Below are 13978 nucleotides of genomic sequence, written 5' to 3'. Positions count from 1 at the left end.
TGTCTGCTAGATCCTGTGGAACTGGATGCAATGTCAAATGTGTATTTATACAATCTTAGGTAGTATGAAAGATGTGTGGTAAAAGCCCATGCAGCAATTCACTGCTTTTTCAATCAGAACATGCCTGTGCTTATTCTTAAGAGTTGATACAGATTCAGCATGGCAGCTAAGGATCCAGATCAAGGAATCTCCATGTGGGTCAAAATGTCTGATTTTAACACGTCTGAAGAAATTGGAAAAGCATTACCTTTGAATCTAAGACCATATATAACGAAGTCAGTTTCAGCATTTTCTTCAGAAAGAAAGAAATTTTCTAACTCTGGACAAAATTTGCAGAGAAGTCATTCATTAGTGTCTTGTAATTTGTCCAGAGTTTGGGATCTTCAGAGGAGTCATAGGAATTTTAAGAGGAGATGGAAATTTACTTGGATCTGAGCTCCTAAATCTTTTGTATCTCTGAGGAGATTGAAAATTATAAGTAGATGGCACCTTCATTAGGAGCTACACTGTGCTGCTGGGTCTTACGAAATTTTTTTTTTTTTTGATCTGCATCTTAATTTGGTTTTAATTTAGGATCAGTTTGTGCTTTTCTTCCCAACCTCTGTGTTCTTGCATGACTCATCTAGTCCCTGAAAAGGAATATTAACTCTGTTTCAGCCCAAACCAAGACAATTCTCCATGATTTTTATATTTTTTTAAAACTAGAAATGTATATTTTTCTCAGCAAATTCAAAATGTCCGTTTTCTTTCTGACAGGTGCCAAAATTGCCAGCCGAGCTGGTCATAACCAGCGTATATTTGTAGCAGAATTCAGACCAGATTCAGACACCCAGTTTGTTTCTGTGGGAGTAAAACATGTGAGGTTCTGGACACTGGCTGGAAGAGCTCTTCTCAGTAAAAAAGGGCTGCTGAGCTCCATAGAAGATGCCCGAATGCAAACGATGCTATCTGTAGCTTTTGGAGCGGTACGTACCTTAACAAACTGCTTTAAAATGCATACAGACAAAAAGTTTTTTGACTCTTCTGCCTTTATTCAGTTCAATGAGACTTTTTTAACCTGCTAATGAGTATCTCAGTTGTTTTATTATACTCAGTTTAGCGTTTCTAATACTTGCCTGCTAGTTAGAACTAATACCAGCTTTTGTTAGAACGGAAAAGAAAAAAGATGGATTTGTATGTTTTCAAAATAAACACACATAGGTGCTTTGGACTGATAACACACTGCTTGGTATTTAATCTGAGTAAAACAGCAGGCTCTAGACTGCAAAAAATAATAGTAGAAATTAGGCTAATTTTATGCCTGCCTGGGGGTGATTGTATTATAATCTGCATTACTACTCACGGATGATCTGAGAGCAGCGTTGTCCTAGGGCATTTGTTAACATCTGTGACTGTTAGATGACCTCAGTAGAGTTTAGTTTTGCTTTGGGGTGTTTTTTGACAGATGCAGGCCTTGTTGCTGAGTTCCACGTCTTTGACATTTTAGAAGTTGCTCTGTATGAGCAGCACTGATCTCTTCAGCTGGGCAATTAGCCATAGATTTCTTTTGTGAAGTGGTGCTTCTCTTTTATTATGCATGTTCCTGTCCTGCTTGCTCATCTGCCTGTTTGGTCCAGACTGAATTTATACTATTGAAATTGATTTTTGAAACTAACTGGCCTTTGGCTTAATTTTTCATGAGACTATCTTTTTCCAGAGTGGCATCTTTCAGGTACCTCTGATTTAAGAGAGAGTCCTACAAAGCAACAGTATATCTTCCAAATTATGAGAGATGCACAGCCCAGGCATTAATTCTGGGGTTTGGGAAACCTCTGTGAACTTTCTTGTAGAGGGGCAAATTCTTAGTGTGAAAATCAGACTGTATGCTGAATGTCCTGGAGTATGATATGAGGTTGTTTGAGGATACAAAGCTTGCAGGGATTTTCTAAAAATCTGTGGAAACTGAATAAAGCCAAACCTGGTGTGTTTTCCATACTTCCTATAAGGAGCAGTTCTGGGAGTGTTTTTCCTTCTTGATTTTGTCTCAGAACTAGTTCAGATGCTCCTAAACAGGAGTTGGAAACAGCTCAACAGTTATGCTGTGAGGATGATCAGAGGATCTGCTCCCAAGTTAATTTCCAGTCCTCTCTTACTTACTCATTTATTAGGGCACTTCCCCCCACACCCCTTTAAAAAAAAGATGTAGAACATCTATCCACCTCAAGGAAAGTGTTCTTTCAAAATCTATACGCTTGTACTGGTACTCTTAAAACAGTAGCATGATACTGAATTTGAGGATTGTTCATTCAAGTTACTAAAACAGTTTTCCTCAAGAACCAGTTTCTTTTGGTTTTAGGTGTATCCTAATAAACTGCCCTTAAATTTCAGAAGTAATTATTTTTATTACCTTTCAAAACCAGGAAGCAGATGTAAAGAACAGACAGCTGTTAGTTCTGAGTTAAGTCCAACAGTTTTCTTCATAAACTAGTGGTTACTGTAATCCAGTGAGTACTTTCACTTAACAACAAAAATGTGATTGCAAGCGTAATGTACATAGCAAGGGGGTACAAATTGCCTGTTTGTGTGAAATGTCGAATCTGTTCATGGTTTTCTGTTTTTTTTTTACCACACTTTGCACACCTGATAGGCTGATAACATAGACAACCATATGGCTGAAGCTTAAGTCATTGCATTTCTTCCTTCAGTGCAGCACCTACTAGCTACAAGAAAGCAAGTTTCAGACAAAGAATATAGTAGCTCATTGTTTTGACCCTATAGGTTCTTATTACCCCATCCACAATTGGCTCTTCTCTAGCAGCAAATAAAAGCACTCTAGCCTAAACGCAAATGGTGATGATCTTTATTTCTGAATGTTTTTCTTCCTGCCTTACTTAGAATCAGATGATGAGTATATTTTTCCCCTTTTCAGAATAACTTGACATTTACAGGTACTATCAGTGGAGATGTTTGTGTCTGGAAAGATCATGTGTTGATACGAATTGTGGCCAAAGCTCACAATGGACCTGTTTTCACAATGTATACCACATTAAGAGATGGTTTGATTGTCACAGGAGGCAAAGAAAGGCCGTGAGTCTTCTTTTTTCTTTTTTTGTGCATGCCCATGTGTTCTTTAAAAGTGGCTTGGATTCATCCCATCTAACACTAGGCAGTTGAGACATCACAGCTAGAAGAGTAGTCATTTTCGGATCCCTGAATGGGTGGTAGGAAAAAAAGTAGCTGCCGCCTCCAAAGTGCAGGTAAGCCCACATGAGCTTTAAGTACCTATTTTTTTCCAGTGATTATAAGAGAAATACAAGAGTCGCTAGGATCCTGACCTGGGTGCCTTGCTTAAGTACCTGAAGTCAAGGGGGATGAATCAGAATCTAAAGGCTGTGCAAGTAGTTCTTCGTAATTTTAACTTCTAGGTAACAGTCATCTTTCTAAAGCACATGCTCAAGCTTCTTCAGGCATTTTATGATGACTTTACATTATTTTAGTTAAAAATAATGGGCAAGTTTAAAATTAAGTATGTGATTGGATTATCGGTTGCATTGTATTGTCACTTATATTGCATTAGATCAGTCTGGTAATGTTTCTCCAACTATAAATACACGGTTATCAAAGAGATGACACAGTTCTCCCTCCTTAAGCTGAAAGGCCTGAACTATTATCATAAAAAGTAGCCTTGAAATCACCTTATCATGTTACTAAATTGTTCAGTGGTATTTACCACAACAGTATTATTTTTGAGAGAAGGCAAAAACATTCAGTTTGAAATACAGCTTTAGGCATCAAAAAGTCACCTAGTCCTGGGTGGGTTACTTCTTTTTCTGAAGTTGAACTGATGTTGTTAGTTCAAGTAATTTGCACAATTGTGATTAAATAAACGAATGATAAATATTATAGCATTAAGCACAGCTTCTTTTAAAGGAAGGATCCTGTTTACTTATGATGGCAGTGGCAAACTGTCTTCTCATATCTAAGGTACAGCAACATCCTTTATTTCTGGGGTTGTAAGCAAAATATCTCTTCAAGCATTTTATTTTTTTCTTAGCACCTTGGAAATGATAAAAGAAAAAAAAAATGCTTCAACTGTAGTACAGTCCATGTGATGGCATGATAGCAACCCTATTTTGGAGGACACAGACCACTTACTACCTTTTCCTTAAATAGTCCTTAAAGATCCTGGTTGATATTCAGACTCAGCTGAAAACTTACTTATTCCTGTGCTTGAAATATTTTCTTCTAGTATTTATAAAATATCACCATGATTTTATTTGGAGAATGTTCTTTCTACCACTTAGCTTCAGAGCCTCTTAATAACTGATATTTGACCTGAAAGAAATAGTGATGAATAACAGTAAGATAATGTAATTCTTCTTCGGTGGGAAAATGGAATATTGAGAGTATACAAAACAAACTCTACATTTAGGAAAATTGTGTGTTTGCTTCTGCCTTGGCATTCTTAATTGCACTTCACCAACCTCTTTTCATAAAATCTTTTTGCTGAGTATGATGGCCAATTATATGTCAAAACAGTGCTATTGGGAAGCAAATAATATTGCATTGTAAGAACTAGTGATTTATAATACATTACAGTTCTTTTAGTAATAATAGTACAAAAGCAATAATTGTGATTAAACTTCCTGGAGTTTTCTCAGGTTTTGTTCAGTATTCAAAGTTGTAACTGCAGCTCAATATTGTGGAACATTATATTTTCTTTTCTGCTGGGGAAGATTCTTTTCTCTTTGAAGACAGATAAAACATGTCCCAGCTAAACAGATTTATAACTGTTTTGTTAAACACTATCTCCTTTTTAGAAACTTTATTTTAATGTGATTTTTACTGAAATACTAGTTATCTTGAAAGTGAGTGGGATATACTTAGTGCTTTCATGATTAATACTTATTAGTTGGATATCTGTGCAATTAACACTGGTTTGTTGTTTTTTTTTTTTTTTCTGTATCTTTGTAATTTATTTCACAGCAGTGAAAAAGTGAAATTTTCACAGAACTGAAAATCTTTTGTCGTATATTTCACGGCAGTAAAATACCTCTCTTTCCTCTTTCCTTCAACTATATTGTGATCATCTCTGCCTGTCTTATTATTAAGATGGCACTTTGTTCACACACCTAACTGTTCCTTTGACTAGACAAATTCCCTAAGAGCTACTAATTCAGACCAAGCTTAGCAGCAATCATATTTCAACTTCGAATTAGTATTTCTTAGCCGGGAGGCTCAGCATATTAACGTCACCTGTTCAGTAAAAACAAATGATTTAAAACATACTAAAATGCCTTGTTTACAATACATTAAATAATATAGTTCTTTCATACTTCGGGGTTTTTTGTGCCAGCCATTATACTCATGGTTGTTCCCGATCTCTTCATAGTTCAAAGGAAGGAGGAGCAGTTAAACTATGGGATCAAGAACTGAAACGATGTCGTGCCTTCAGACTAGAGACAGGGCAAATGACAGACTGCGTTCGATCTGTTTGTAGAGGCAAGGTAAAGAAAGCATCATGTCTTTAAAATAAAGCTTCTAGTTTCTGGATTGATTTGCAGCATTAAATATATGATAAATTGCTTCCTCTTTCTCTTATAATTAGTACTTGAAATTAAAGGTTGAGCGAGAAACTGTCTACAATTGATTTTACAGCAGAAAAAAAAAGATACTTCACGAGATCTTAGTCTTACTTAGGATACTATTCTGTGTATATTTTTATTAAAGACTAAGGATTTGTTTTCTATTTTTTTCCCTTCCCACTTCAAATATCTGACTTGCAAGCAATAACTCGGCTAGCATCATGATTATATACAGCTTTGTACTTTCATGAATCATAGCGGAGTTTAAAAAGTAAATTATCTTTGAATATTTGATTACTTGATTTCAGCAAACCTTGACAGAACTATAGCTTTGGACTGTATCTTTATTACTGTTCATCACAAGTAGTTAATGTATTACATCAGATATAATTCTTTCACTGTTGTTCAAGGGGAAAATTCTCGTTGGGACAAGAAATGCCGAAATAATTGAAGTTGGAGAGAAAAATGCTGCATGTAACATTCTAATTAATGGTCACATGGATGGACCAATCTGGGGCCTAGCAACGCATCCTTCCAGAGATTTTTTCCTTTCTGCTGCAGAAGATGGCACAGTAAGACTCTGGGATATTGCTGAAAAGGTAGGTGTTGGAGAATAGTTGTTGTTTAGTGAAAAAAAAAAAAAAAAAAAAAATCCTAGACTTGTAGTGGTGCTGGGGACTTGCAACATGGTTTCTAATGTATTTTGAGAAAAATTCATGTGATAGTGGCAAACTGTTAGCATAAGATACTTTTGAAATATGAACAAATAGAAACATTTCCTTTTCTGGGTTTTTATTTCTTCACAGAAGATGCTGAACAAAGTCAGCTTAGGACACGCAGCTCGTACTGTTTGTTACAGCCCAGAAGGAGATATGGTAGCTATTGGAATGAAAAATGGAGAATTTATTATTTTGCTTGTGACCTCTCTAAAAATTTGGGGGAAAAAAAGGGACAGAAGATCAGCGATTCAGGATATCAGGTCAGAAAATACATTGCCTTTGTCTATTGTAGTATTCTAGCGATTGTATTATTTTGATTTTTAAAAACACAATTTTGTGTTCTGAGGAGCATTGCAGTAATATTTCAGAGAGCTGGAATCAATGAGTGAATTGTGAAGTTTGTGTGATTACTCTGATACTAGGAATAAAAAGGAAGGAGGAGGTACATGAAGATAAGAGATAGCAGTGAGTCAAAAACCAGGCAGTACCGTAGCAGGAGTGTTAGAAATATGCTGCCAAGGATTAGTTGAAATGAAGGGTGAGTAGGAAAGTAAATGGGCATCCTAATCAGGGGGCAGATGAGAAGGTGTGAAAAGGAGCAGGGTGAGATGATGTGCAGGAGGTAAAGTGAGATCAGAAGTTTACAGATGAAAACTGGATTGTGAGAGACAATGGAAATGCCTGTCTGTGGGTTCTTCATTATGTTTTGGTAGAAAGGAGTTAGCAGAAGTAAAATTTTGCTTCTGTTTCCTGAGTGGAGGACAAGACTGTTCCTTCTGTGAGATAAATAGATAATCATCAGCTAAGGGAAGCTTCTGGAGAGCAAAATGGGATGAGTGGGAGAGATAGGAGCAAACAGGGACCTTGTTGCAGGAGGGCAGGAGAGCCCTGCTAGGCGTTAGGGGGCTGCTGGAATCAGAAAGCAAGGTATGTCTCAGAGATAACAGAAATAAAAAAAATGTCCCGAGGGGAAAAGGAGCTATGAGGAATTTGTTCAGCTCAGGAAGCTACTGAGTTTCAGGACTAGAAGGGAAAAGTGAAGGGAAGAAACCACTGTGCAGAGAAAGATTGGGCAGATTACAGGTGTGATTTCATGACGTTTTATTCAGTACATGTCATCTAGAAGGGCTGGCTTTTCTTCATTTGCAGCATTGAATTTTTCTAGTCTGTAGCCTTGTAAGTGTAGTATTAGACAGTCGAAAACATCAGCGGCATGTCACAAAGTTGTTAGACAGCTGAGAAGGTAATGAGATCAGATAATGAACAGAGTTATTCCAGAGATGTTCCCAGTTCACTTGTATGTGACAGCTGTGCCACAATTATTGCCACCTTCTACTGGATATACGTTCCTTGCAAATTTTGTTTAAAAAATTACTTTACTTAGCAGACTAAATACGCTGCCTCTCCTCTTTAGTTCTCGATGGCAGATACCTGAAATGCAAATTTCCCCATGCTTCTCAACTATTAGAATCTGTTGTAAGTGCCAACCTGTGTTCATAAACCCCTTTTATCTGTTCAGGTTTAGCCCAGATTCTCGTTACTTAGCAGTTGGTTCCAGTGAGAATGCAGTGGATTTTTATGATCTGACTTTGGGTCCCACACTAAATCGTGTCAGCTATTGCAAAGATATCCCAAGTTTTGTGATCCAGATGGACTTCTCTGCAGATAGCTCTTATCTCCAGGTATCAGTCATTAATTGTTAAGATACTGAATGGAAAACATACTCATGACAAATAGTCTGCATGTATTCTCCTTTGACAACTGCTTAGTTTTGTAATGAAATGTTGGAGTAGCAGGTTACTGTCACTAGATTATTGCTTTGTTGTCGTGATAAGTGGATGATGAAAGTAGTTATCCTGGGTATTAAATGCAAGAAATAAACACAGAAGTGAGAAACAGATTTCAAAATCAGTGTAATGTGTCTCACTGCCTTTTTACCTCTGTGATGCTGATGGACTGTCTTAAAAGAGGAAGGAGGACAGCCTGTGATTTTGTAAGTCCCAGGGACCTGGAAATTCTTCATATCCCTGACCAGAATTGTAGCATCACACATGGTTTCAGTGCTAGCCTTTGTGGAGCAGCATCACAATCATAGTGTTACAACTTCCAGCCACAGGGCTCAAGACATTTATTAAAACCAAAATAAAGTAGGCATACTTTGCTTTCTGTATTTTGTTCACATCTGAGAGGAGGAATTAGCCTCTCTCACTATCAAATCAGCATCTACAGGCTGAGAGGAATACCTTTCTCAGTTTTAAAAATACAAGTTTATTTTGCCATATTTATTGATTCACACACATACATACAAGCACACACAATATATAGAGAGAATTAATATGTGCAGAATGTGCGATGCTTCAGTTATTTTGTTAATAATTAGACATTTGTTGCTTTGCGCTTGTATACATTTTTGTGAATTTTCAACTCATTGAGCAGTTTTATTAAATAGCTAAGTTACTTACAGAGTAAAAGATAACTATCAAGAAAATGCTTTTCAAAGCCCTTTACAATTCTATTTTCATCTTCTCAAGCAAGTTCATGCATTCTGATTTCTCTGTGGTCATCTCAAAGGTCTCTACTGGGTCTTACAAAAGGCAAGTCTATGAAGTGCCTTCAGGAAAACAGCTTGTGGACCAGGCTGTGATTGACCGAATAACATGGGCAACTTGGACAAGGTAAATGATTCACACGCTTACACCTGTTAGAACACCTGTAACTTCCAGGAGAAGCACCTACTGTTTAAAAGCATATTTCATCCCTTCATTCAGTCAGGTGTTTTCTTTTAACGCACCCATCTGCTCTGGCAACAGAACAGGTAAGTGCAGTACAGCAAAGACAGTAGGTAGCAGATTCCCTCAGCAGAACCAAGAGCTGTTTGACCAGTGAGGAAATCTGATAAAGACTGATCTCTCTAACGCCTGCCTTTCTGTTCACGGTGTATCTCTAGCTTCCTTTGATGTATATCTAGCAGCCTCAGCATTTTTTCACTGCACTGTGCAAATTACGTGACTACTGCACTGTTTGCTTCAAAACAGCAATTTGGGGATGAGTACACAGAAAATTCAAACATATCAAAACATGAAAAGACAATACAAGACTGTGGTAACTCAAGTTGTATTTAAAGTATTACACTAATGGTGTCTGTATATTACTGTTGCTACTAACGTTTACATATTAAAAGGTATACAAAAGTACTTTTAAATACCTTAGTTACTATATTTCATTCAAAGTAGACTTAGAAATTACATGAAGAATGATACCATCTTTTATTTTTATTTCACATTTAAATAATTTATTATATGCAAATCTCATTTCCTGTGCCTTGTTTCAGGCTCCTTTGCCTGCTTTCAATGATTGTCCTCTGATTATCACCCTCAGACAAAAAATGAGAATAAATACTTGCAAATCTTCCACATTAGGAGCCACTTTAAACAATAATAATCCTGACTGTTTGCTGCAAGACATGAATAAAATTACGAGCATTTCAGAGGGCTCTGGAAACCTAATTTTGGTAGCTTTTTGTTTTCTAGTTGGGTAATTGTCACAGTTTAACCCCAGCTGGCAACTAAGCACTACAGAGCCGCTTGCTCACTCCCTCCCGGTGGGATGGGGGAGAGAATCCGAAGGGTAAAAGTGAGAAAACTCATGGCCTGAGATAAAGACAGTTCAGTAGGTGAAGCAAAGCAAAACAAGGAATTAATTCCTCACTTCCCCTGGGCAGGCAGGGGCTCAGCCAGCCCCAGGACGGCCGGGCTCCAGCACGCGTAGCGGTGACTTGGGAAGACAGATGCCACCACCCCGAACGTGCCCCCGTGCCTTCTTTTTCCTTCTTCTTCCACCAGCTTTAAATGCTGACCATGAAACCATATGGTGTGGAATATCCCCTGGGTGGCTTGGGGTCAGCTCTCCCGGCTGTGTCCCCTCCCAGCTCCTTGTGCCCCCCCAGCCCACTCGCCGGTCGGGGGGGTGAGGAGCAGAAGAGGCCTTGGCTGTGTCAGCGCTGCTCCGCAGGAACAACGAAAACATCCCTCTGTTATCAGCACTCGCCAGGGCAAACCCAAAACACAGCACCATACAAGCTACTGTGAAGGAAATTAACTCTATACCAGCCCAAACCAGCACAGTAATCCATTTTTGTCACCTCTTCGATATGAAAACAAGAAACCTGTGTTTTCAGACCCCAATTCAGTATGTCTGAAGTAAATCATTCCTTTCTGAATGCATGGTGCTGTGCTTTGTGTTGGGGGGAAAGTATCACAGCAATTTTCCCAAATCACTCATCTAATAACTAATTATAAAGTTTTTGTTTCTGTACATTCTTGTAAGTATGCACATACGTTGTAAGCAGAGCTGAATAAAAAGCAACTTTTCACAAGGCTTTGCAAAGGAAATTTTCTATAAGTGTCTGTTTTGGAAGCTTAAGATAATTGTTACCATTTAGGACAATTTCTCTCTTGTTCTCTGGTTATGATGAAGAATATTCACTGAACTCAAGTAAACTTTTCATCTAATTGATATGAAAATGTAACAGAAAACTATAGCTATAATGAGAATATACAAATTTTTAATTTCCAAAATCTGAAACTTATTCATCTAACGCTCATGCAATGACATTCTATTTTAAATTGTCCTTTCTTTTTTTTTTTTTTTTTTTTTTTTTGACAAATGCCTCGCTGAACAATATTGGTAGTCTTGATTTCACCTCTGCCTCTTAGTGTTGTCATGGGCCACATTATTTTAGGAATTGCATCACTGAATCAGTTTCAGAAGCAATTATGGAATGATAAAAAAGTTAATTACAGAGTAAAACTTGTACGAGATGTGTATACGTAAGAACAAAATGTAAAAAAACACTTCTTTTTTTATGAAGCCAGTTACAGTATGAGAGCTGCTTACTATTTCCTTACTCTATTGTTTTTGCTGTAGCTTTCAAACGAATCTCTTGTTCCTCTGTTTCAGTGTTCTAGGGGATGAAGTGATTGGAATCTGGTCCAGGCACGCTGAAAAAGCTGATGTAAACTGTGCTTGTGTCTCTCACTCGGGAATCAATCTTGTAACGGGCGATGATTTTGGCATGGTCAAACTGTTTGACTTTCCATGTCCTGAAAAATTTGTAAGAACTTTGTTTTGTATCATTACAACAAGAAGTACTGTTGATATTATGATCGTGTATTGTGTCTCTAGAGGATGGGTGACGGAAATATTTTTCTTTAAATTTGTAGCTTTGAAATGCATCCATGTAACTTTAGTTCTATAGTCTCATAAGCATGCTTCACCTCAGAGTTTTCCCATTTTGTGCAGTAGCTCATGTTATTAGCTCTTGTAGGTGTTAACATTGTCTGCCAGTCTGCATTAGCACAGTGCCTTCATACTGAAGATCTCAAAGCCCTGAGCTTTGTTTATTTATCCACATCTCCAATATCCATTTGACAAAGGAGAAAGACAAGCTGGTAATTTTAGTCCTATATGTGTATTTCCATGGCTAAAGAGTTTACAGATACTTTGCTAACCCTTACGCTGTTAATTTTCAGGATTTGAGACGTGTAAACAGTGTAAACTGCTTACATGCTTGTAATGAAACTAATTTTTTCAGTGTTAGGAATTTTACAGAAAATTAAGAGGTTAATCATGTGAGAAGATGCATTTCATTTTATTATGTTAGATTGAGCATTGTTCCTAATTTGCAGGTGCCCTCTCACTTGGTGATACTGTTACCTGCATTGCAGCTCAATAGTAGTTCTCCTTCAGGAGATCTTTCACGTTTGAAAACCTATATAATATTCTGAACTATACAAATAATGTGACGCAATAAAAAGGTAGATAAAAACATAGATGGCTTGTTTGATTTAGGAAGACACACAGTATTGAGACTCTTTCATTTTATTATTGTTTATTTTTGTTGTTGTTGTTATTTTTTTTTTTCCAGGCAAAACACAAACGATTCTTAGGTCATTCTGCCCACTTAACTAACATTCGATTTACAAGTGGAGATAGATACGTGGTCAGTGCTGGAGGGGATGACTGCAGGTGTGTATCCTTTCTGTTATTGTCAAAAAGTACACAGCAGCGGACACGGATGGTCCTTAACAGTGTAAAGCTCAAGTTCAAAGTCTTCACATTTTTATCTGTGTGCTTGCTTTTCTGTTTGTGTATAAAGCAGTGGATATTTGCAACAAAATAAATAGCCCCGGTGTTAATATGAACAGTTAAGATATAGTAAATTAAAATAGGCTTACATCTATATTCAGAGCATCATACTTCTGAAATTTTTCTTTTGACCATATTAGCCATTTCTTTGAACAGCATTGTAGCCTTTTAAGTCTCATATTTAATATCTTCTTTAAAACACAGCTTATTTGTTTGGAAATGTGTGCATATGCCTCATTGAGAGAGACATGGAGACTTGCAAAGGGGACACTGCATGAAGTACCAGGCACGAAATTCCCAGGATTGCAATGTGACATTCTGCTCTGCCCTGCATGCGTAAGAAATGGTGCTGACCCAAGACACGGAGCAATCTGTGGCTGGAAGACAAGTCTGTCGGGAGGATGGATTGTAACAAACGTGCTGAAGCTGTTAGGTCTGCCTCAGTACCGGATAAGTCGGGTTTGTATTTCACTCACTGCCAGATGTTGAAAACGAAATACGTGGCTAAATGGCAAAAGGGAATTGTTAGTCAATGTACAGTTTCACAGGAAGATCCTGGGGTTTTAATCAAGAGATGTTGTTTCTGACCTAGTGCTGTACATTGATCTATTTTCAGCATGAATGTTTCTCCTTTAAGTTTTAGGGTCTGAGTATCATAGGAAAAAAAAAAAGAGTATTCCATATTTTATTACTGAAAGAAACCGTATATTAACTCTTAAAAAGATAGTATTTTAATAAATGTTTAATTATTATAATAGAAATGATATTTCTATGACTGGTCAAGAGGAAACGTCATCTGGAGAAGCAGAAAATAATAGAGCTGATTCCTTAGGACTTAAATTTATTTCTGTTTTTAGAGGCCTGGGTCACAGTCATGTCTGGTGAAAGCCGTTGGATATGCATGATCTTCATGGCTAATTTAGTGTTTTTGTTGCACTTAAACATTAAATTAGTTCTGTGAGCAAAAATAGACTTGCTCACTTTGCGAGTGCCTTGCCCACAACCTAAAAGTCTAACTCCCAATTATTGCCTTGTGAATAAAAGTATTCTCAGTGGAAGAGAGATTATTGCTGTGTTACTTGACTGGGCTGTTAGCCTCTGTGCTGGAAATGTGGACTAGGGTGAGGGTTTTATAGTCCTCATAATCGATAAAGCTTGGGATGTCACCAGTTGCAAAAATAGAATTTCATAGCAATAGGAATTGATTTTATTTTCTCAGCATCATAGGGGGGATTCAGAGAGAATATAAACTTTCCAATCATTGTATTTTGTACATTTGAGCTTTTTAACAGAGTTAGGACTAGCTGGGAGAGGTCTCTACTCAGATTTCTCTCACGATTGTAAAAAATGTCCAGTCACATGCTTCTTTAAATGGACCTGCTGTCACCTATAGCGTAAGTGCATTTATTCTCTCCTGAAACCTAACTCAGACTCTGTTGAAAAAACCATTTCAATGGTATGAGGACCTGAACAAAGCTGTATTTTGGGTATGAGTGAGGAAGATTTCATTAGCTGTTTGTCTAAATCATATCCTAGAGATGCATTACA

At 37.4% G+C, this 13978-nt stretch overlaps 1 protein-coding gene across 9 annotated transcripts in view; it reads left to right on the top strand.

Annotated features, from left to right (window-relative positions):
* EML5 (EMAP like 5) overlaps positions 1-13121 on the top strand; it is a 111050-nt gene extending 97929 nt beyond the window's left edge. For 6 of the 9 annotated variants that reach the window (XM_042791012.1, XM_042791011.1, XM_042791009.1 and 3 more), the window contains 10 exons: positions 757-965; positions 2909-3066; positions 5372-5486; positions 5975-6163; positions 6371-6543; positions 7803-7965; positions 8855-8958; positions 11243-11396; positions 12210-12310; positions 12635-13121. In XM_042791012.1, the coding sequence (XP_042646946.1) occupies positions 757-965; positions 2909-3066; positions 5372-5486; positions 5975-6163; positions 6371-6543; positions 7803-7965; positions 8855-8958; positions 11243-11396; positions 12210-12310; positions 12635-12671 (1403 nt within the window). In that variant the 3' untranslated portion in view covers positions 12672-13121. Of the gene's footprint in view, positions 1-756; positions 966-2908; positions 3067-5371; positions 5487-5974; positions 6164-6370; positions 6544-7802; positions 7966-8854; positions 8959-11242; positions 11397-12209; positions 12311-12634 lie in introns of those variants that run through there. The other 3 variants (XM_042791008.1, XR_006165151.1, XM_042791014.1) reach the window with 3 other exon arrangements.
* Positions 13122-13978: the final 857 nt, after the last annotated feature.

This window comes from Tyto alba, unplaced genomic scaffold, assembly GCF_018691265.1.
Source record: "Tyto alba isolate M040663 unplaced genomic scaffold, T.alba_DEE_v4.0 Super-Scaffold_18, whole genome shotgun sequence".
NCBI lineage: Eukaryota > Metazoa > Chordata > Aves > Strigiformes > Tytonidae > Tyto > Tyto alba.
Note: the sequence above shows the minus strand (reverse complement) of the source record. Positions and strands in the feature narration are given on the sequence as shown.